This window comes from Emydura macquarii, unplaced genomic scaffold, assembly GCF_026122565.2.
Source record: "Emydura macquarii macquarii isolate MOO-44397 ecotype Brisbane River unplaced genomic scaffold, CSIRO-AGI_Emac_v2 contig_1348, whole genome shotgun sequence".
NCBI classification, from domain to species: Eukaryota; Metazoa; Chordata; order Testudines; family Chelidae; genus Emydura; species Emydura macquarii.
Genome location: NW_027131485.1, coordinates 18,431,801 through 18,455,836, shown reverse-complemented (window position 1 = coordinate 18,455,836; position 24,036 = coordinate 18,431,801). Strand labels below are relative to the sequence as shown.

General features: G+C 40.5%; 1 protein-coding gene across 1 annotated transcript in view; it reads left to right on the top strand.

The window, feature by feature from the left end:
- The window catches only part of GRIN2A (glutamate ionotropic receptor NMDA type subunit 2A), a 270,047-nt gene that overhangs the window by 207,747 nt on the left and 38,264 nt on the right, over positions 1–24,036 (top strand). Inside the window, exon 10 of the mRNA XM_067551295.1 lies at positions 8,113–8,273. Within this exon, the coding sequence (XP_067407396.1) occupies positions 8,113–8,273 (161 nt within the window). The remainder of the gene's footprint in view (positions 1–8,112; positions 8,274–24,036) is intronic.

The following is a 24,036-nucleotide window of genomic DNA, read 5'->3' as shown; positions in this document are numbered from 1 at the left end:
TAGTCTATCTTTGCATTTTGGGGCATTCCAACGTTCAACCTGTTCACCACAACAGACACGAAGAAGTGCCAGCTGTTTTGCTTCTGAAGGGGTCTCAGTCCAGGCTCCCTCTCTGATACTGTTCACCTGGACTGGCAATTGACACTTCTGTATGCTTTTCCTCCAATTCTGATCATCTGCAGATCATTCTCAAACTGAAATTAAATCATACCAAGTTCATTCTTGTTGCTCCAGTGTGGCCAAAACAATGCTGGTTCTCAGACCTCCTCATATTTTTGCATCAGCCTCCCATATCCCTTCCTCTTCATCCTGACCTCCTGACTCACCATCATGATCAAGTTCTGCATCCAGCACTTAGCTTCTTGCATCTCATAGCGTGGATGCTGCATAGTTAGATGAGGAGGAGGAACAATGTTTTGAGTCCATCCGGCAAGTCTATTTGACCAAATGGTTTTCAATGTGGTCATTATCCCAGGGAGTTCAGCTGAAGATGGCTTATATCCAGGACACCTTGAAGTATCTGTTACCCTTCCAGTCTTCTGGTCTTTTACTTTGTTAGTTGAGCGTGCACCTGGCAGTGATTTTGAATTTCATGCACCCATCCATGGGAACTCAGTGTTTTCAAATTCCATGGCAGTGAGGTTCTTGAAAGAGTCATTCATCTCCACCTGCCGGTGAAAGAACTGATTCCTTTGTAGGACCTTAGTATCGTCTTAGCAGCTCTTGCGGGGCCTCCGTTCAACTCTCTTGCAACTTCTTTCTCTCTTTTGTATCAGAAAACCACTTTCCTTGTGGGATAACATCTGCAAGAAGGGTGTCTGAGTTGCATGCTTTGATGGCAGAGCCTCCTTATGTGCAATTTTCCAAAGACAAAGTAACCCTGCAGTCACACTCTAAGTTTTTATCTAAAGTGATTTCTCAATTTCACTTGAATCAAGTGATAAATCTACCTGTGTTCTTCCCTAAGCTGCATTTACTCCCACATGAACAACCTTTTCACACACTGGCTGTCAGGCAATGTTTAGCTTTTTACCTGATTAGGACTAAACCTTTCCGTTCTTCATCTCATCCGTTTGTTTCCTGTGCATATCAAATGAAGGGACAAGCAGTCTCTTCACAGACGATAATGTCCTGTTCCATGACAGCATACAAAGTAACTCAGACTGCACCTCCTCAAAGGGTGTGAGTTCATTCCATGAGGGCCCAGGCAATGTCGATGGCATTTCTAATTGATGTTCCTATATTGGACATTTGCTACTTGGTCTTTTGTACATATATTTACAAATTGTTATGCTATTACTACTGCATCCAGATCCGATACAAACATTGAGAAGACAATCTTGCAATCCTTGTTTAAAGAGGCTCCGAGCCACATCTCCTGCAAGTCACTTATGTGGAATACATGGCTGCTTCTACTCAAAGTAGAGAAAACGGTTACTTACCTGTATTGTGACTGTCGTTCCTCGAGACGTGATGCAGACGTGTATTCCACAATCCATCCTCCATCCCCTCTGCACTGGAGGCTGCACTCTTGACGTTCAGTGAAAAGGAACTGAGGAGGGTTGGAGTGACGTTGCCCTTATATACCCAAGGGAGGTACTATAGCCACAGGGCACAAATGTCACCCCACCGGTCCTTCTAGGCAAAATTCTCGAGTTTCTGTTCGCTGAATGCATGCCCACCAAATGGAATATAGGTCTGCATCACATCTCGAAGAACAACAGTTATAATACTGGTAGGACTGGTAAGTAACCATTTTTTCCCTTTTGGATAAAACACATGCTTCTGTACAGATTTAGAAGGATGAAAAATTTCACCATGAACATGTGCAATGTGTTGTTAAATGTAAAATATTTAAAGAGGATTTCTAAGGATAGTACCAACAGTGTAATTAACTTACAAAAGCATTACCAAAAGTCAGTGATGGGAATGGGGAAAAAGAAATTATTTTAAATAAAATGCATAAAAATGTCTCCATCAAGTATTTGTTATGTTTTTCTTCCTAAAAATGGAAAGAGTGAGTGGGTGATATTTGGCAGATGCGTTTTGTGATATCACTCTGTAGTTGATGTAAAAATCTTCATAAATATGACAGGCAGACTTTATCCCACTGTGTTCATGCAAGCAGCTTTTCCTAGTACAGTACCTTTTGATCACATGTTAAATTTTGAGCAGTACGGAGTGCCTTCTCATTTTACTCTTACTGAAATCTTCCATTAACTGGCAAATATTACCAGTAGCTATATATTGCATACTAGGATTAAAACTTGACCAAGCAAACTGTCATCTATTGCTGTGCACAGATATTTTAAACTTAATACTGTTAAGGTTCACAGGTAAATAGTTAGATTATAAGACAATACACCAGGAAATTCCAACTTGAGGGTAAAACCCTATTCCTAATGTACTTTGTTCAGTTCTTGTGAGGTGTATATATTACGGTCTGTATTGAATAGGGGGTGAAATCTATGTGTGATTTACAATGCGGTTCCACTGGTAGATTCTGCTGTACTACAATGCATTGAAGTGGGGTGCCTATCTGTTTGGACTCAATTGTTTACAAATAAAAAAAATAGACGTTGAGAAATGTTTTTAAATAGAGAAAAATATTGCATTTACTGTGTCCTGGACATGGAATTGTATCCAAATACTTGGATTATAAGGGTTGAGTACATGAGGTTATTCTAAAACCACTATTCAAGGGAACATACCGGCTGAAATAGCTGTATTTGATATCCAGCCCCTGAATGATCCCCAGAATTTTCAGAGACACAAAGTGTTAATTGTAATCATTGTACGTGACCATAGGAAAGACTGAAACAGAATGAGCAGGACTAATTTTGTTTTCATAAAGTCATGGTGTCTCAAAATCTTTTGGAAGAATGTAAAGAAGTTCCTTAAAGATACCTTTATTTTAAATAATATAGATCATTAAAAGTGAGACAGATGAATGAGATTTTACAATTGAGGGGAAAAAAGTGGAACTGAAAAAAGCCGCTCCCTCCATCCCACCCTACTGTGGTGCAACCTGGAACTGAAAGTGTAGAAAGAGCTTAGATTCAAAGTTATGGCCAATATATAGGCAATAGATAATATTGTACAGCTAGTGATTTCAGTACATCTGTGATTTTCTATATGGCTTTTGTCACTCCCTTCCCTCCGCAGATAAATAAGTTTTGAGTCAGAAAATTCCAGTAACTCCTTTCCATATTGCTACTAAAAACCTACCCAATTTATTTTACAGTCCCTTAGATTCCCTTCTACCTAACCAGCAGATATTAAGTAAAAGAGGATCCACATTTTTTCAGTGGATTTGTTAAAGTAACTGGAAGGCCTGAAAAATAAAGGTTTGTTTCAAGATGTTCTTTAGATACACACATTTCCCTCCCCCTCTCTCTCCTCCACCTCGCCTTCTGATCTGTTCTCAGACTTAAACATTTAGTGTTTAAAAATAGTAAACTTGAGTTATGGGGGCAATAAGCCTAACCATATTAATTTCTCATATTTTTTCTCTCTGGTCATTTGGCACTCATTGCTAAGATTACCTAATGCTTGTCATACAATAGCCCAGGAATTATTAGTGGTTTTCTCTGGAGAATTCAGACCCTCAGCAAGATTAGATGTGGGGGTGGGGAGGAGTGAAGTGGGAGAGGGGAAGAATCAACCAACCAACCAACCCTAGAACTCAGTTCAGTTGGACACAGCATATGAGCTAAAGAAAAAAACTAGTCATTTTAAAGCCTCATTAAAGAGATGCTCTACAGTTCTGTATTTTTAAGGAGCTGGACTTCTGAATCAATACTTTTTTTTCTTGTTTCCTCTGGTCACAATTGAAAAGTTTAAGTCCTTTGTCAATATTGTCACTGCAATGAAGTGATCGCAGTCAGGCACTGGGTTTGTTATTGTCAGCTCCCTCGGTGATGTATTTATAGAGGAGAGCAGAAGTCAAGAGAAACCCATCCTTCTTCTGAGCAGTTGTCCTTGACTCTCAATATTCAATAGCTTCCCATCCAAGGAATGTGTTATTGCTCCCTCCTCCTCCTGCTCCTCCTCTTTCTTTTGTTAAATATATGGTGACAGGTGATTTACCCCGGTCCTCGGCTTTGTGACTCCCTTCTCTCTAGCAATCTTGCTAATGAGTCACTGAATTCCATATGATCCTTCTCACACCAGAAGTACCCACACAGCATGTACTGGAAGTGGGTGTTCAGAAACTTCTTCACAATGCTTGAGGAGGTTAGAAGAAAAGAGGAAATTATGTTTTGACATCCTTTTTTATTTAAAAGGATTTTTAAAACGTCGTGTTTATATAAAAAGTACACTAAGTAAGTGCAAAAGGTTTGGCATTCAGAACAGCTGTTACTTATTATATCATAAGGTGCCTTTTTAAAGAAACCTGGGGAAGATTATTGAACAGTAGTAGAAAATTATAGATATTTTTACTAACAGGCACCTTAAAGGGTTCTAGCATGTGCTCCTCTCCATGGCTGGCTGGCTCCATTAGTTTGTGAGCACACTGCCTTTTGTGGTGGCTAGTTCTGTATGAAACTTGTGCTCAGGGGAGCCCAAGGACTAATTAGAATGGGCCCTTGCACAACGTGGGGAGAAGGGGAGCCCAGACTTCTGCAGGTCATGCAATATCTTTTATAAGATGTAGCAAAGACTACTCTCCCATCCCCAAGTGTAAGTCTCCCAGTGTGCTGTAGCCTTGGCCAGAAATACCACCACTAGGTTGGTTGGATCAGAACAAGTAGGTAGTCATAGTCATAAGCCCACTTCCTTTGAACACTAGCTTTGTGTGGATGTGGTGGAATAGCCCCCACTCCTCTAGTGCATCTGTACAGGTGTGGGCATAATTTAGCCCCATGTATTTAAGAGATGACATTATACTGTTTGTTTAAAAGTTTTCTTTTTACAATCCAAAATAATGACCTGCACTATGTAGTTACTCATGAATTTCATGTCTGGTTCATGCCAACTTCTCTGTTATGTACAGAGCACCTAGTACAGCAGGGCCCCAAACCTGTTCAGGGTGTCGGGGCCCTACTGTAATATTAAACATTGAAAAATAATAACTTTAAAATTTCCAAGACTTTAAGAGCCATTAAATGCTCTAGACACAGTAAGAGATCTATGGAGTAGAGAGATGGTGATAGCTAGATTACCTTTATTATAGGTAGGCTTGGCAGAATTTGATTTTCTTTTTATAATTTCAGTGGATAATATCAGTGCTTATTTGTAATAATTTTTTTCAATTTTTATTGATTTAAATTTCATAGATGTGGGAAATTATGGGGGCCAGTCAATAATTATTTAATGGTGGTTGACATTAAGATTAAAAAAATTAAAGCTTTATAAACAATTAAAACACAAATTGTTAGTATCACATGTCAAAATATACAAAGTAAATATTCTTAAATCAACAAATCCTATCTGTTTTTACTGTTCAATCACTAGTCCATTTGCAACAAGCCTAAATCAAAAGTCTGAGTCACTGGATTTTTGGCCATGAAGTCTTACTTTGCCTATCTGTAAATTTCGATTATTATCTTTTCCTGTTTACAGAGCATACACAGACCATCATTTCTAAAAAAATTTAACTCCTTTAAGAATTTGCTCATGGCGAGCAATACTTGGTTGAACATTTTGTGCCAATAAAAGTCAAACCTATGGATTCTTCTTGAACTATTCACTCCTTTTGAGTTTTCAATATTAGCATTTCAGTATTTGATTTGATTGGTCTCCTAAGTCACATGTTATTTGTTCTGTTCTTTGATTGAATTATCTGTACTTTACAAGCCACTTCTTCCCTAATAAATGTTTTGGAATTTAATTTTGGCTTTCAGCCTGAGATTCACGTCCTGTAAACATTCCTGTAAAGACAGCTTTGCTCATAAGAATCTTCATGAAAAGTAAGAAGTGGGGTGAAAACAGTCAGAGCAAAACTCCTTGAGAAGTCACCAAGGCATTCAACATTTTTTTTCACTTTTTATCCAACTCTGCTTCTCGTACATTAGTTCCATGAATAGAACTTGCAAAAACTATTCATCAAATTTGAATTTTCAAAGAACTTTCAATCACTCCAACAACAGCAAACATTTTTTTGAAATTTTGAAAATTTTTGACGAGCTGTATTAAGAAATTAAAGCAGACATTGGAAATAATTAGAAACCAGGCTTAGTACTTGAGGAATTAGTCATATTAATTTTAAGACAGCACTAATTATAAGTCAAACCAATATAGGGCCTAATTCTCCCCTCAGAATTTGACTTCCACTGACATATAAAAGTTGTGGGCACATATCAGGGACCAGAATTTGGCTCAATTCTTCTTACAAAATGCAGAAAGGAGAGAGCAAGAAATCAGTCACAAAACGTATGACTAAAGTGTAAATGTCTGATTTTCTGATAAGCCTGAATCAACTGGCACAGATAAGATGGGGTAATAATCTTTTAAACAGGAAAGCAGTATGAATGTGCAAATAGAGACATACAGGCAGAAGCATATTACAGCAAAATTAAACCGAAGTAAAGTTAGTTTCATTCTACTTTGTCATATGCTTCATTAAAATGAAGTATTTAATTGCAGTGTCATCACATGAAAAATATATTGCAATAAAGAAACCATTTTGAGTCTAAAAACAAGGTTTGACAGAAGTGAAAATGTTCTTATAGCAAATATCTCTGGGCAAGCCTATTTGCAGCCTATCTCATACCTTGGCATTGGAGACTGGGAATTCTTGCTGTACCGAGAGGAAAATTGATGAAGGCAAACACTACCTCTGAGGCCCAAAGGAAGCAACTGCTGTATAAATGAATATTGGCTGACTCTTGCACTATAGGATAGATGAATTGGGACTGTAGCCTTTACAATAATAACCCATAGAGCATTTTACCATTGAAACTGTGGAGAGAGAATCATAGATAATGTCTTTTCCCACAATTAATTGCTTTTAGTCATATTAAATTGAAGCTCCTCATTGGTCAACAGTTACTTCAGTTTAGGGGCAATTTTAACAAAACATTTTAATTAGCTTTCAATTCTGGTTACACTTCCTTACAATGTTATCCAAATGGTGACTCAGTCTGAAACCCAAAAGCCCAATGGGCTACTGCTAATCCCATAGAAAAACTGAAACACTCACAGTGCGATACCCTGTCCCTTCTGCCTTTCCTAGCTCCTAACTCTATCAAGAGTCTTTTTTAAAAAAAACTTCTAGCTGCCAGTAAGCCAACTACCCCATGCTCATCAATCAATTATTTTGGTCTTTAAGGCATAGGTGGTGTCTAGCCTCAGGTATGCACTATCCCAGCAGGAATTGTCAGAGGCATTGTTCAGGGAGAGCAAGGCAGCTGCTGCTGTATGTTTGAAAGGGTGTGAAATGAGCTTCCGTCCACATGAAGGCAGCTGCACTGGTTCAAACCAATTTCCCACCCTTTGACCCTGCCCTCTCCCTGTAGATGGGCAAGCATACTGCAGATGCTAGTCTGATGCAGTCCTTGTGGTCCATTGAGCCAGAGGCCAAGGAAAGGGAAAGCTCCTGTATCCTATGCTGTCTCTTGTGCACTAGTGTTGACCAAGAAAAAATCTCACCTAAAACTTCCAGAAAATAAGAGAATGTGGATGGGAGAGACCTTAATTTTGAGGATTGTATTTTCAGTGTTGCTGGCAATTGCATATTACCTGTCCATCCCCACTACATTGCTTGCTCTTCATTTTAGTTTTTGGTTTTCAACAGGGGGGACGAGTAGTTGGGGGGAGCATCTTCCTGGTTCCAGTGTCTCAAACCTCCTCATCTCTGGTCAGCTCAGCTGCTATCACAAGACTCCCTGCAGGTTGGGAGGGAGCAATAGTGGAAGGTCAGAAATGTGCTGATGTCATGAACATGTGGGCATGAACTTTTTCATACAGCTACGCAAGTAACAAGAGGGGCTTTTGCAGGAGGTGTCAGTCCAGCAAAAAAACAGGTTGACCTTGAAGCAGGCGATGTGCAGCTTTTAGCTGGACAAAACTCAGGCCTTCTATGCAAATTATTTAACCGTCTGATAGAGTTGTCTCACCTAGGCCATGCATCTACATGTCTCTTTTGAGTGTTTCTTTCCTTTTCTCTAGTTTCAAAGGCCCTATGATTATTCACCCCCTTTTCGATTTGGAACCGTTCCAAATGGGAGCACAGAGAGAAATATCAGAAACAACTACCCAGATATGCACCTCTATATGACAAAGTATAACCAGAAAGGTGTTGAGGATGCCTTGGTCAGCTTGAAAACTGGGTAAGCATTTTTTCATTTGCTTTAATGAATGCTGCAGGCTTTACAGAACCTGAGAAATATCGATCCACACTTACAATGATAAATGACTGTCAGACACCAGGCCTTGGTTTTGGCTGTACGCTTCTCCTTCTCGGAGACCGACTTTGTAACCACAGGGGAGAAAAAGCTGTCTGCGCATAATGTGTGTGCCATTTTAATCATGTTGGAGGCTGTGATACCAAACGTGCATGAGATTCAAAATGTGGAATTAAAATTTCTCAAATTGAGAAGAAAACCAGTACAAATAAATGTGAAAACCCAAACTGTAACACAGTGCTAATATGCCGAACACTGAAGAAGCATGATTTGTGACCTGGTCCCTACTCTCTCACTCCCCACAGCAGGGTTTGTTCGCTTATAGAAACTCATTCTCCCCGTTCCCCCCATGCCTTTCTGGAACTAGCCTTGTAAGCTTGGCAAAATCAAGCAGATGCAGCCCTAAAGTGGCCATTTTACAAGCTGCAACCTCCCCCTCTTCTATACCTTTTAAATATTCCCTCTCTTACTGCTTATCACATGACATTGCGTGTTCTCACAGACACAAACCATTTGTTCTTCATAAAATCTATTGGGATGGGATGGACCTCAAATGTCACCTAATTCATCTGCCTGCATTGCAACAGCATCAATTCCCTTATTTGTTAAGTATCTTAACTTAGATGTGAATACTGTATACTGCCTTCCTCTCTTTGAACAAGTCTATGCCTCTTGAATGAAAGGTTGATCTCCATCCATATGCCCCCCTAGGGATGTGTCTCACTGATTGCATATCACATACTAGTGCATATTGCTACAGTACCAACTTCTGAGCAACACAACATTAGTTGTGATCACCCATAAGTTTATAAAAGATTATTGTCAGAATTTAATGTTTTCTTACTTAAACCTGATTAAAACAATCAAAATTAAGTATAATAGAGGATGGAGGTTGTTCACTTCTATTAATGATTCAATTCCAAATGTATTGATCAAATGAGAGGCTCAAGTTAATCAAAGATTGAAATAAGCGGAGGCAGAATATCTCCACCAGTGGCAATCTCACTTAACATCTTACTCTAATGCAGTGGTTCTCAACCAGGGGTATGCATATCGCTGGGGGGGGGGGTACGCAAAGGTCTTCCAGGGGTTACATCAATTCATCTAGATATTTACCTAATTTTAAAACAGGCTACATAAAAAGCACTAGTGAAGTCAGTGCAAACTAAAATTTCATACGGACAATGACTTGTGTATACTGCTCTATATACTATATACTGAAATATAAGTTCAGTATTTATATTTCAATTGGTTTATTTCATAATTATACGATAGTGAGAAAGTAAGCAATTTTTCAGTAATAGTGTGCTCTGACGCTTTTGTATTTTCATGTCTGATTTTGTAAGCAAGTATTTTTTAAGTGAGGTGAAACTTGGGGTATGTAAGACAAATCAGACTCCTGAAAGGGGTACAGTAGTCTGGGAAGGTTGAGAGCCACGTCTCTAGCAGGAAAAATTAGCTTCCGTACTAACTTTAAATATTTGTAAGAAAAGTTATGCATTACTGTTTTAACCTGTTATTTTGTTTTGGCCTCATTGTCCAGTGGGAATAACTGGTGCCTATCAATTTAATATAAATCTCCTTTGTGTACTGATAGACTGTTGTGTGATGTCTCGTCTTATGTCCAGATGCTGAGGTCTCTCTTAGCCTTTACTTGTACTCTAGGTCCTGTCCTATAGACATTTATCATTTTATATTGCTCTCTTCTCACTGTTGCCAATTTGTCAATGTCTTTTTAAAATGCTGGGTGTCCAAAACTGAAGGCACCACTGCATCTCATGCCTAGCCAGTGCAAGTTCTATGTTTATTAGTCAGTGTGTGGTGTTAATCATGATCAGAAAGTTGAGCCTTACTGCTTGCGGCATGAAACTTCTTGAAGGTAGCTATGCTCAGTAAAAGTCTTTACTTTGGCTAAAGACTGTGTATTTGGGTTTTTGTGTGTGCTTGTGTTTCGTATATATTGATGCAGTGTGATTTTTACTCCAGCCACTCGCACTGTAAAAGACTCCCAGAAGTTGCTGTGAAACTCAAATAAAACGCCACTCAGATGTGGGAGTGTGAAGGAAGGAGGTTGGCTGACTGCAGGGGAATTCTGAATCGCCACTAAAACTCAAAACTGGTTCCTGTTTCATCAGCTCCTCCTCCCTCCCTACAAGATTTAGTCCTTTTGACAGCATGAACTATTCATTTTCATAGACTTTTCCCACTGGAGCTTCTTTTCTTCCTCTAAGTGATTTCTCAACTTGGACATCCCCAGATGTCTACCCTGCCTCCCCTGACTGACACTTCTGCAGCAGATGGTGCAAATAACCTGCCATGTACAGTATTTTCCAGATCAATATAAGACAACTGTTACATACAGCTGAGTGCTTAGTGTTTTGTCTCACCGCATCTGAGAAAGGATTAAAAGGCAAGTAAAAGTACACCATCAGTTGCTGAATTTTCAAACTACAATAGTCTCACTTTTTCTTTGATTATATCCTAGCATCTATCACACCAGATGGAATATAACACCGCCGTCAGAAGGGCTTGGATATTATTTCCCTTTAGACTTTGCAGAGCAAAGCTGCAGAGGGTCCAAATCTTTGCTGTGATAGTGGACCCCCACTCTGTTACTGCAGAACACTGTATTGCAGCCCAGACAGCACTTCAGTGGCTTCCTTTTATGTTCTTGAGTTATAATTATGTCACTTGTGCCCCTCTAGTCAGGAGGTTCTCTGTTACCACATCTCTGATGTTACATACAGAAGGCTCAATCTCCGTGCATTGTCTTGCCCCTTTGACTCTATTCCCTCTTGTTTCCTGGCTTCTGTTGCTTCCCATCTTAACTCCTCTTTTGGTTCATGTTTATTAAATAAAATGTCAAAACAAACACTAAAATGTATAGTTACAATAGCTGTACAGTACACTAATACAAAAAGAAAACATCCAAACTTCCCATATCCTAGACTATCTGTTCTGAGAACTAAAAGGTCAATTTGACTGCTGTTTTGCTGAGATCATCTGTTTTTTCCCAGCCATTACTAGCTCTAGCCTTTTCTGCAACTGCTCCGTCTCTTTGTACCCCTTTGTCTGCCAATTTCTTTAGCATGTGGTCTCTTCTCATGGGCTTCATGCCCTCTTTATTGTTTTAATTCCTGTGCAGTCCAGCTTCAGTCCTCTCTACTGCACAGAAACCACTGCCATTCAGGTCAACAGTGATCACCTCCTGGACAAGTTCATCGGCCCATTTCTTCATACTCGTTCTCTACAATCTATCACCTTCATCACGCTCCTTTTCAGCTTTTCTTCTTTACCCTGACATTGTGGATTGTGTCCTTGTGTGATGGCCAACACACCAGGGGCCTCCAGAGCTAAAAGCATTAGCTTCTTGAAGATGTAATGTTCAATCTCTTTCCTGTCCCTATACTTATACAGTACTGTCAGTGTATAATTTAGATGGTAAGCTCCTTGGGGCAGGAGCCTGGTCTCTCTTTGTACAGTTATGAGTACTTAGTATTCAATAAGTATCTAACAATAATGGTGAGGTATTTTGATCCACTAGAAATCAAACTAGAAAAAGATCTCTGGTGAGATATGTGTTTGGTTTTTTTTCAGACTCTGAAGCTTCACTTTGGCTTTGAATAAGCACCAGCTTTTGGTATGCTTTTCTGACCTGAACCTCCAAATCATTTGAGCTTTGACCGTTGCTATTAGAAAGACCATTAAAGCAGTTTTGTTTTGGTTGTTGTTTTGGTACTGCCATTTCTGGTGAGGGTAGGGAGTCAATTTCCTCGTGCAACAACTGTCCCTCCCTCTCTATGACAGCTGACCCTATCCTATTAGCTATTTGGGTACTGTCTGTGGGTACATAGATATTTGAATGAAGATGTGGGATTTTTTTTTCAGTTTCTGTTTTCTGTCTTTGGGCATGCAAAATGGCTCTACCACTTCCATGGGTATAAAGAACAATGAGGTAGTTCAGTAGGAAATTATTAACTCTAGGCACTATGACTGACTTTCATTATCATCATGACATGATCTAGAATACTTGTTGGGACATTAGTTGTCATGGATGTCTGTTGTACCTGCATGCGGAGTGAGATGCCATGATGAAACATATGCTAGCCTATGGGACCCTGCCCTCCCACAACATGCACTGTGTGTTTATCTTCTCAGCAGGTATGCCAAACCGTGAGATTTTCCTTACCCTTATTTCTCATGGCTTAAGGTAGCTGAAAGTTCATCTTTCCTTTAGATACACTGGCAATTGGAAGTGACAACATGGGTGATTGCAGGAGAAATGCAATCTCACTTTATCTTAGAAGATAACATGTCACTGCTGTAATCTGTCTCACTGGAATGCTCTGCTTTAAAGCAGCATACTGTGACAGGGTCAGGCCAGATGGCTACAGGAGAATGGTCCTATTGGGTTCTGGGTGCTACAGGTAAATAGTGGAAGACAGGTCTATCAGCCCCAGGATCAGCAGGTTCCTTTTCCCTTGGTAACTGAACAGGGGTTACTTCCACTTAATTAGGGCACCTGGAGCCAATCAAGGACCTGCCTGGAGCCTGTTAAAAGCCTCACCTCCAGCCAGACAGGTGTGAAGGATAGGAATTGTGGGAATGTGGCAAGCAACTGGAGGGCTGAGCGTTGCAGAGGCTGACAAGAATCCCACAGGCAGAGGGGCTGAGGAGAAACCCTGCCTGAGTAGGGCTGAGGGCCTTTCCAGACATGGAGGTCTGGGGGAAAAGACCCTGCCAGAGGGGTGACTGAACTGTGCCTTTGCTTGCTGCTGCTGCTGCTGCTGCCGCCCTGCGGGGAGGGGCTATCAGAGACTGAGAGACTCCCCAAACAAGGAGGCTGGGAAAGGCCCTGCTCCAGCGGGGTGTGGACAGTGAGCTGAGGGGCTGTGCAGAGGTAGCCCAGGAAAGCTAGTAGCATTCTTGAAACCAACAGCATGAGGCTGTTACTTGTAGGGTTCTTGGGTTGGGACCTGGAATAGAGAGGGGGACTGGGTGCCCCCCACTGGCCATTTGCTGGAGTGGCCAAAGCCCCAGTGAAGAGGCAAGGGCCCAACAGGCTCACAGATGGGACTGGAAGCCAAAGGGGAACAGCCATTTTGGGGAACAGAGTTATTAACCTCAACCACCTCTAGAAGGGGAGCTTTTTGCCTGGGGTGCCATTTGATATAGAGCCAGCCTTGACTGTAGTGCTCACTCATAGGGTGGAGGATCAGATTTAGGACTGAGGTTCAACGTGAGGTCTGATTTACATAGAAAAATGTTCACTATCTCTATAAGGGCTACTATAATTACTGTGCATACCACCCGGAACTTGCTTAGAATAATTTTCACAGCATGGACAAGTAGCATGCTTACAAGCCCCAAATAAACCAAGTAATTAAATGCTGGATCTGAAGAGACTACATTTCACCCCAGATGTCATCCAACTTACTCAATACAAAATGAAAAAATGAGTAGAAATTCAATATATTTGCCACTGGAGATATATAGGGTATAAGTCTATCCTTGCTTACATGGGTGCAAATAACTTGATTTACCTCAATGGAGACACATCTGTATAAAGCTGGTATAATATCAGAGTGAGGCCTAAGGCCACAGGAATGGAATGGAATGGAATGGTGTTTGCAGGAAAGTAGCAGTTCTCTGGGGACAGGCTCTGGGCAGTAACTGTTCAGAAAGATCTTGGGAGAAATGACCGCTAAAGCGCACTGGAGAATAAGGACTCAGAAAACTGAATTTAAAGAGACCTAAGTTGGTGGCTTCTCCCTATATTTTGATGCTGTAAGATTCACAATAGTTACTTAAAATTTTGCTGTTGTATACTTCAGGATTATGACTTCTTATGTACTTCACTCATGAGAACACTATTACTGTAATTGGGAATTTCCCTTTGTGTCACCACAGTCCAAAAGTCAAATTGGTTTTTCTTTTCATCCACTTTGCTTTGTGCTATTCATTAGCTATTGGAATCCAAAAGAAATATTTTTTAATTATCTATCTCATATACTGAATGGTAGTTGTGTCCTATGCCCCACATGAACTGGGATGTGTAGGACGGTCACTATGGAATGTCTGATTATGTTGGGTTTTTTTAGCCTCCCACCCATTTCCCTGGGTAAGCATGAAACTGGAACCTCCTTACTCTGAAGGATATGGTACAAAGTGGCAAACTGTATCAAGAGCTGTGAAAAAGCTAGTCAATACAGTGGAAAAATGTGTGCAAGTTTCAGTTAAACAGCGAAAATGCACTCTTAAGGTTTAGAGCAATTTGAGATGTGTAGGCTGGCAGAATGACCCAGCAGAAGTCCCGTTCCAGTCAGCCAAGTATTTTCTTCAAAGGATAATGCTTACAACAAAAAAGTATAAAGTAAGTTATGAGTAGAATGTGAACAGAAAACTCCCTAACCTGGAGTTCAGCTTAGTCTCATGCCACTACTCACCGCTGCTCAGTGTATATTATTATATTATTATTCACTATAATATTATTATATTACTACATGGCAGTAGTAATATACTACTATTTTTAGCCTGCTAGCTTGATGAGATGTGTTGATGTAGCCAGACTGTCTCCTGATCAGCTACTTCTATAGCTCTTCCTCCAAGTGCATGTTTAAGGGGAAAGCATTGCAAGTCCTTGTTAAGCCTCCTTTCTGCATATTAGGAGGTTTCCTGTACTGCCTGAAGTCTCCTATGCTCCCAGTTGCCCAATTTCAGGAACCCTCTTGCGATGGCACTTTCAAAGGCTGGAATTGACTCTCTCATTTGTGCTGTCTCCACACTATCTCTATTCAGGTTTGTCATGTGGTTGAAGAGCTTGAGGAAGGACAGTAGTGCAAATGGAGTGTCAATCAGCTGGCCTGATAGCTTCTGCACAGGAACGGAACCCTGCTATTGCTGTAGTGTGTGCATGTGTCTATAGGTATCAAACAGTGAGCTCCATGAGTTGCAGTGATCGAGGGGGTCAATGCTGTGTTTAACCAATCTCAATCTTTAGGGGCATCTGTATCATTAGAGTACCTATTGATTTGAAATCCCTCGAACAGCAAATAAGCTGCCACTTGAGTTATGCTTGCAACTTGTGTTCTAATTTTGTTGGCTTTATGCTTTTTAGGAGAAGGGGTAAGTAAAGAGGAGGTATCTCTTTGCAAACAAAACGAATTAGAAACAGGCAATCTTTTTTAGTTCTGTGGTATTTGTTACTACAATTAGTTTTTGAATGAGCATGTAGCCATTTCCCTATGCACGTCTCTCCTGTGCATCAATGAGAAGTGATGGGAAAATGATAGATGGGGTGGCAACTTGGAGATTAGGAGCAGCATGAGAGATGTGTTTATTTTTCTGAATGAGACCTTTGTCCCAGCATGTCTACACCTGTATTTCAATAAGGTTTTTTTTATTGTTAATGGCTTAAACCAGAAGTCTTAGTTAGGGAAGTCTGTTCTTATCATAGAAATCAATTAGAATACATCTCTCACACACAAACACGCTTACTAATTGAGCATCTTGTTTTTCTTTGTTTCCTTATTTTTCTCATGTACTTTGCATTACACGTGGGTGTTGCTTGAAGGATGGTGGCTCACAGTGTCTCTTATTTTACAGAAAAGGATGGTTTCTTCAGCTGATAGATCAGAACTGCAGCAGGCCCATTTAAGTGAGAGCTTTATTTCAGTTTGACTGGATTAAGTTGTCAATATATTTTATTTTTTGTAGGCTACAGTTACAGGAGTCCTTTGTACATAAGGGGACTATTTATTCATAGAATATAATCAGCTACCCCCACACCAACATGTAAATCCATCTGTTTTTATTTGCAATAATTGATGTGACTAAATATCCAGGTGGCAGCTGTTGAACAGCTAGGCTGATGCAGAGGCTTGCATAGGAGGGAAGCTTCTTCTATTTAATGATGCAATGTTTGTCAATTTGCACACATCCAGTTTAATGGCCTAGTCTGTAACTGTTAACAGACTAAGGATCAGTTTGAAAATGTTGTAATTTTAGCTCCTTTGCAATGTGAGACCCTTGTCAGGTACCATATTAAACACAATTTATGACTATACTTTAAAAATCTCTGAACTAGATGCTCTCAGTCTACAGACGTGTTTTGAGTTAGTAGTGTGCTTCAACAGTGTCACTTGAATATTTGTTTACTTAAACATTTGTACTGACAGATCAATTGTTTTGTAATGATGCCAAATAGAAAACTGTGATAACAGCCAACAGAGAACAAACTGAGAGGAAATGCCTTAAAAGAGATGTTTCCCCATGTGAAAACAGAACACGGTGTCAAAATATTGATCCAAAATCAAATAATGTTTAACGTAAATAGGCCTGGGCAAAACTCCAGAGCTCTTGAAGGTTCAAATAATCCCTAAAAATCCTTGTCTTTGGCTTTTTGTTGTATTTTTGAAATGGGTCCAGTTCACAGCTTTGCAGACTCCAGTTATCCACTAACAGATGCAGAATGGCCACAAGCAGTGCTGGCTCCCTCTCCAATGTGTTTTAACCATTACCAAAAGGGTAACATCTCTGACAGGGAAAGCATAGTTAAGTGTGTGTGTGAGTTTTGAGAGACAGAGTGATAGAGACCTTGAAGGGCTAGAGAGCGCAAGGAGTAGGGATGTGAGATTCTTTGCTTTAGATTTTGACATTTTTGAGGCCTCAATTTTTCTGATTGCCTTTCATGGCCTGCCTGTTGGTTGAGAAACCCTGCCCTGGGCCATCCAATCCCTCTAACTTGCATTTTGCCAAATTTGTTTTAATTTTGTATATTTCTTACATTCCTGCAAGCCTTCAAATAATAGTGTTCTAATCTCATCCAAAACCAGAGATCCCTCCAGAGAGTGACTGGTTTTCCCCGAAAGATACATGCCCTGTGACTCTGTTCTTCTCACTTCCTCTCTGTACCTCAGCACTACTAAACTTACTCCTTTGTGTCTTTTAAAGTGTCAAAATACAATTTTTGAAGAGTAAAGAAGCAACCTAAAATAAATGAATTTTTAAATGGTTGAATCCTTGCCCCATTCATATTTTTAAATGTCATTAAAAGTATAGCACATGAATAGGTATTTGAGGTCCTTAACACATTGAAAAATCTTAAGTTCCAAAGTGCCATATTAGGAGCACTCCTGAAAGTCACAGAAAGCCTTTGGAATGCTCAATATTCAATCAATTTTCAAATCCACTTTTTGTTACCTGATACTCCGGATCATAACACACCATGTGGAAGAGTGAACAGTTTGCTATTTCCACTTAAATTTTAAACATCTGCAGGCTGGGATATATCTACTATTATAGTGGGTCAAGCAGGAGAAAAATATAGGGATCAGTCCTGCATCCACAGGGAGATGGTTGGAGTGCCAAAACAGGCCTTTTTCATCTCTAGCTTCCATGATTCTATTAATTTGGAGGTGTTTGTTTTTCTGCATTGTTGCATTACAGAGTTGTTGTATGTTTGTAGATTTCAAGATTTGTATAAGCTTAGAGTTAAACTATTGTACTTCAAGCACAAACCAATCCACTGGAAGTTCTGCCTTCTCTATTTTCCAGAGTGATGGGCATTTCAGATAAAATGGTGAGGCAGGGGACGAAGGAGGAGTGGTCCACTTCTCTCATTCATGATCTTTACAAGTAGTTGTCTGAGACGTGGGAAATCCTTGTCAGATTTTTGGTCAGTCTGAAAGAAATTCAATCACCGTAGTCTTTTACCTTGCACCAAATATTACCAGCCACCTGGTTATTGTAAGAAAGCACAGAAATCACTGTGCAGTGAAACAACTAGCACACACTGTATTGTGACTTTGTAGAAGGGGCACAGTATCCCCCTGAGCATCCCCTTGAGGGTGAGTATGGCTTTGAGTGGCTGGCCTCAGTTAATGAGGTAACAAGTAGGTACCTTAAACACCCCACTCAAGGAGAAGTCAAACACACTACTTTACAGCAGAGTATTTCCTTTGGGTAAAGCCTCCTGAAAGGAGCACTTGTACAAGAGTTTAAAGGCTCCTACCTCAGAGCCCAACTAAAACTGAAGTCCCAGAACAAAAGTCTCTTGGTTCCAACAGTAGTTCCTTCTGCTGTAAGGCATTAGGCTTCTTTTGATACCTAGGAATATCTGCAGTCTTTCTCCTGCCTGTTCAGGGTCTCCTCTCAGGCCACCTTCATGGAGAGCTTTTGCCTAGTTCAGGCTCCCACAGAGGACCTCTCCTCTGGAGCTTCCTTTCTCAGGAGCTTTTTATAACTGAGCTCTTCTAAGGCTCTTATTGGGCCCTGGTGCTCCTTGCTTAATTAACTGTCTTCCAGTTACTTAGACAGTTAACTGTACCCAGGTGGACCTGGGTTGGTTCTCTTCATTGGAGCCTGTCACAGGCAGGTTGGATATCTGGCTCCCTTAAAGGGCCAGCTCTGTGACACGCTCCTAGAAGTAACCGTAAAATGCCTTAAGATACTTGAGAACCTTTTAAGTTGCAGGTTATACTTCACCTTATATAGCTCTCTGGTGCATACCCTAAAACCCGAAAGGAGGAACTTGCAGGGAAATTGCAGCACATCATTTCTTCAGAGCTTTAGAACATTAGTACAGAGAGATTTTTGTGAGTCTGCATACCAAAGTGAGTGCACCTAGTGATCTTCCTTTTAGGAGCTGATAGGTAGTTGGCACATCAAATGATTGACAGTCAATGTTTTATAGGAAAATGGGCAAGAAACATAAAGGATCCCATGGGATTTACCTCATTAGCCTCTGGGTGTCTTTAATCCTTACAAATGCAGCTGCCAGCCCATTTATTTGGCAATATATCATAGAGTTTCAGAAACTAAACATCCATTTCTGCAGTTTATATCTGTAAAGCAGAATCAAAATTTCAGTAGAAATGTGAGATGGGGATAAGCAAACTAATTCAGATAAAATGGCTGATTTGAACTGTAACTTACAACTCAAATAGATTCTGGACTGGAGGTTGTCTGAAGTTCAAAAATGTTCTGATTTTTTTTTCATTAAGCATATATATTCATTTTCATTTTTATGCCTGTTTATTATCTGGTTCTTGGTTGAACTGGAAGAAGACATTCTGAAAAAATCTGTCCCTGTAGTGTTCATGATTTGAAGAACCAGAAAGGTTGATCTCTCAAAATATTGTCAGTCCAGGAAAGCAGATCTAAGAACTGTGGCTATTCTAGTTAAGTCTACCCACTTTGGGGGTACTTGCTTGACCTGCACTAGACCTTTTAAGGTTTTACCAGCGATTGACAGGATATTGTATTGGGGAGAAATTTCTTCTCTTGGACAGCTCTGGAGAAACACCCAAGATATTTCTAACTCAAGATGCTCTAAGCAAAGGTCCCAGTCACCTTAAAGATGCTTTGCCTTCTTAGGATGCTCACTTACCCCAAAGCTGTGCCTATTTAGTTTGACAAAAATTAAATAATTGTAAAATCCAAATACATTTTCTTTAAAAGATCTGAAGGGGTACATATGAGCAATGATTTTACCAGTGTCATTCTGTACAAATACTCCATTGAGCAGATCAGCCCACTCAATATTTTTTCTTCTGGTTCGCTGAATTCAGTCAACTCCCACAGTCAATAACTTAATTTAGTTTGGTTTTGTATGGCTGTGGTACTTCCATTTCAATTTGCATTCTTGTAACGGAATTTTGAACCTCATTTCACATTAATGAATGCAATTCAGTGAATGCAATTATTTTCACTTGATGTATGGTTTTATTCACACAAATTGGGCACTGGGAGGAAAGTTATTGAATGAGTGAGGGGTTGGAAGAGTATTATCCATAATCTTACTGTTCCAGTAGGAAGCTTTATTCAGAGGTCTGTTTGTTAAAATACCAGTTCTCAAATAGGCCTAAAGGTTTGTACCTGAACTGAGCCTAATTTTCCTCCTTTTTACTATTATAGAATCATAAAATCATAGAAGATTATGGTTGGAAGGGACCTGCAGGAGCCAGGGCTTTGTCATTTTCCAGTGCTTCATAGTGAAAAAGTTCACAGTGAAAAAGTTTTTCCTAATATCCAGCCTAGACCATCCCCAATATAACTGGAGACCATTCTCCTTGTTCTTTCATCAGCTATCACTGAGAATAGCCTAGCTCCATCCTCCCTGGAACCTCCTTTCAGGGGGTTAAAGGCCTATCAAATCCCCCCCCCCCCCATTCTTCTCTTCTGCTCAAATCATTTTTGTTGCCCTCTGCTGGACTCTTTTCAATTTGTCCACATCCCTTTTCTAGTGGGCTGGCCCAAAACTGGACCAACCCCAACAAAATCATCCCAGCCAGGGCTTTGTCAAGCCACACCTTAAAAACCTCCAAGGATGGAGATTCCACCACCTCCCTAGGTAACCCATTCCAGTGCTTCATAGTGATGAGTTTTGTCTGTTTCCCAGTGGGCAGGTATCCATATCCGTTTTTTTTTTTCTTTTTCAATTGGACATAAAATAAAGGGACTGGCACTAATTGGCAGGCCCTGCAGAGAGGCTGTAGTAGACTAAGGGCATATCTACAATACTAAATGAAATTAACCTAGCTTACATCAGCCTTCAGCCGCCACAGTAATTACAGCACTTGTGCATGTCTATACTTTGCTCCTTGTGTCAGCAGTGTGCGTCCTCACCAGGAGGGCTTGCACCGAGTGAACTATCAGTGTGGGGCATTGTAGGATGGCTTCTGAAAGCCGCCAACAGTCAATGTAAGCAATACACTGTCTACCTTAACACTGTGTCAACCTAACTATACTGGCATTGACTCTATGCCGCTTGTGGAGGCGGCGTTAAGTCAGTGTAGCGCGCAAATTATGTCGGTGGGTGTGAAATTTTAGTGTAGACACTTATGAAGTTAGGTCGAGGTAAGCTACCTTGCATCAACCTAACTCTGTAGTATAGACCCGGACTAAGCATTGAATGGTGCTGGAGACTGAGTTATCTTCTCAGCTTTAAAAATATGACCTCTGGGTCAGGTTTTAAAGGCACATATGTGAGATTGCTTGGCTCATCTTCTGCTCCTGATGCTTGTAGTACCTATTCTATGGATAAATGGAAGATTCATTCTTCAGGATTGTCAGTCCAGTATCTTTTATGAGTAATATATTTATACACATAAAATGTCAACAAAAGAAACCCCAGAAAGAACTTCTTGAGATGGCTCAAATGTATTTTCATATTTCATCCAGCCTTGAGCAGATTCCAGTAGATTCTCTAAAATAAAATAAAATCAAATAAAAAAATCCCACTTGAAGAGTTGCTGTAAAAGTGACAGCTGTTCTGGCTATTGTTGAATTTATTTTAAAAGGCAAAGAATTTGGATAGAATGGGTGTATGATATCTGTAGAGTTCATGTAGGAATTATGCAGTCATCTAAAATGACTTAGTCACAGAATCATGCTAATGATGCAAAGTCAAAAGAGCAAGAGCATTCTTATACAACTTTGTAAAAATGATAGTGGTTTAAAGAATCACTAACTTGCTTTGATCTTTGTAGTAAGTCAATAACCCTAGTCAATAGCCAATTAACTATGCCACAGAAATCTCTGCATCACATGATGTATATGTTAAGGCACATGACTTATTGGTTTTAAACATTGTAATTCCTTTGTAGTGGAGTCATTCTGTCAGTCACTTAAAGCAAATCTTGAGGAATTAGAGTAACATTTGGTCATTTCAGGAATAACCTAGGCAAACTTCCAAAACAAAAAGGATTTGTGATTTCATTAACTAATCTGCACAAGTCATTGAAATGTGTCCAATTAACTACCTTCCATGCTAATAATGACTAATTAGCCTTAATTGTATAATTTGCCTTTGACTATATTGCACAAAACCGAGAAAGAGACACACATGAGAACTTAATGAGAGCTAAGAAAGAAACTGCTGATCCAAGTGAGGAAGCAAGTGTTCATAGACTACGTAGCTGTTTTCAGAGATAATACTGTTCATTAAGACTGATCTAGTTGCACACTTTGCATATTAGGTGTATTCTGCTTTTGTGCTTGTGGAACTCTAATATGCATTAATAGTAATAATACACTAGAAAGAGTGTAGAAATAAGAATGAGGGACTCTGGATCTGAAGTTAATGTTCTGTGTATGACAAATGAACACTTCACTTATTGGTACCCATTTAGCAAGGAATTCCTTTTTAGAACAGATGTGGGGTGTGTGCGTCTGGAGCTAGGGCACTAGTTGAAAAGGAGAAAGTAACTTTAGTCATCCACCAATCCCTTTGATCTGCAAAGGAACCCGAATATTATTTGTTCATGAAACTTCATCATTTGACAGAAAGGAAGAATATGAATAACTATGGCCACATTAAATCGTCTCTTTCATTTTATGAACATCATGATGTTCTTCATATTTAGACAAAGCAGTAATTGAAGGAAGTCTGTTTCTCATTTGTCAGTTTACTGCTCCATGTCCTCAGAACCACTGAGCAGAAACCACTTGGCCTTTTTAAGTTATTTGCACAGTAAGGACAGGAAAACTCAAGAAATATGTAAATAGTCAATTATGCTAATTAACATTTTCCTCTGAAATGTATTGCTCCTTTTGAGGTTTAAACCATGACCAATGAAGGGCTATTTCTCCCACCCTCAGATACATTCCTTCCACATCCTATGATTTCAGTGGTAGTAGCATGTCCATATTTAAGGCCAGAATTTGGGTTTCACCTGAAGTACCCCTTCATGGTTTTCCTGCCCAACTCCAATGGCATACCCTGGGTCTCCGGCACCTGGGGACCAAGCCTGCATTTGGGGCACCCCCCAGCGCAGGGCAGGAGGGGTCCCCAGCTCCCACAAGGCGGCGCCACCCCCCAGCTGCCCTGGGGAGAGGGGATCTGTGCCTGTGGGAGGGGAGGGAGAAACATGCTGCTTACCTCCTCCTGCACGAGGCGGTGAAGCCCGGCCGCAGTTACCCACTGTGTGGCGCCAGTCCGCTCCCCCCCTGCACTTACCCGGCACGCGGTGCCAGGCTTTTCCACTATAGCCCTGGCGCAGGCTTGGACGGGGCGGCCTCACTCTCCGGCCTGGGGGGTGTGTGTACAGGGCTGGCCCTTCACGACACACAGCGTGACGGTGGGGGTATGCTCAGGAGGCTGGAGCGAGGCCCTCCAAAGCGCGGGGCCTGGGGCGGTTGCCCTGATCCTCTTGCATATCCTCTGCGATACTCTGAAGTACCCCCAGGGGTACATGTACCCCCAGTTGAAAACCTCTCCAATAGCACTATATTTCCTTAGTGATGTGAGTGCTACCACTGTAGTTCTTTCAGGAGATGATGTGGATAAAAGTCACATGATAAAAGCTGGGTGGACTGAGCTAAGAACTATATTTCTGCCTAAAATGCTATGTGTTTTATTACCAGTTGTCTCTAGACAATAGTGTGAATGTGCACCATTGCAATATGTGCCAGCCAGGACCCATGAATTAAAATGTGGTTAGCTCCTGGGTTTGTCTGATGTATTGTCTATCTGGATAACTGACATTTTAAAATTGTAGGCTTCTCAGCAGAGCATCAAAGGCTATTAAATTATAGAATAAAATAGGGTCAGATCTTCAGCTTCAATGGAGGTATGCCGCTTTACACCAGCTGAAAATTTCACCGACGAAGTTTTAGGAAGGAGTGGGGGAAGAAATCCATATTTAGACTGGTTAACCTTAGCCTTGACTTTATGCCCTTAATTATT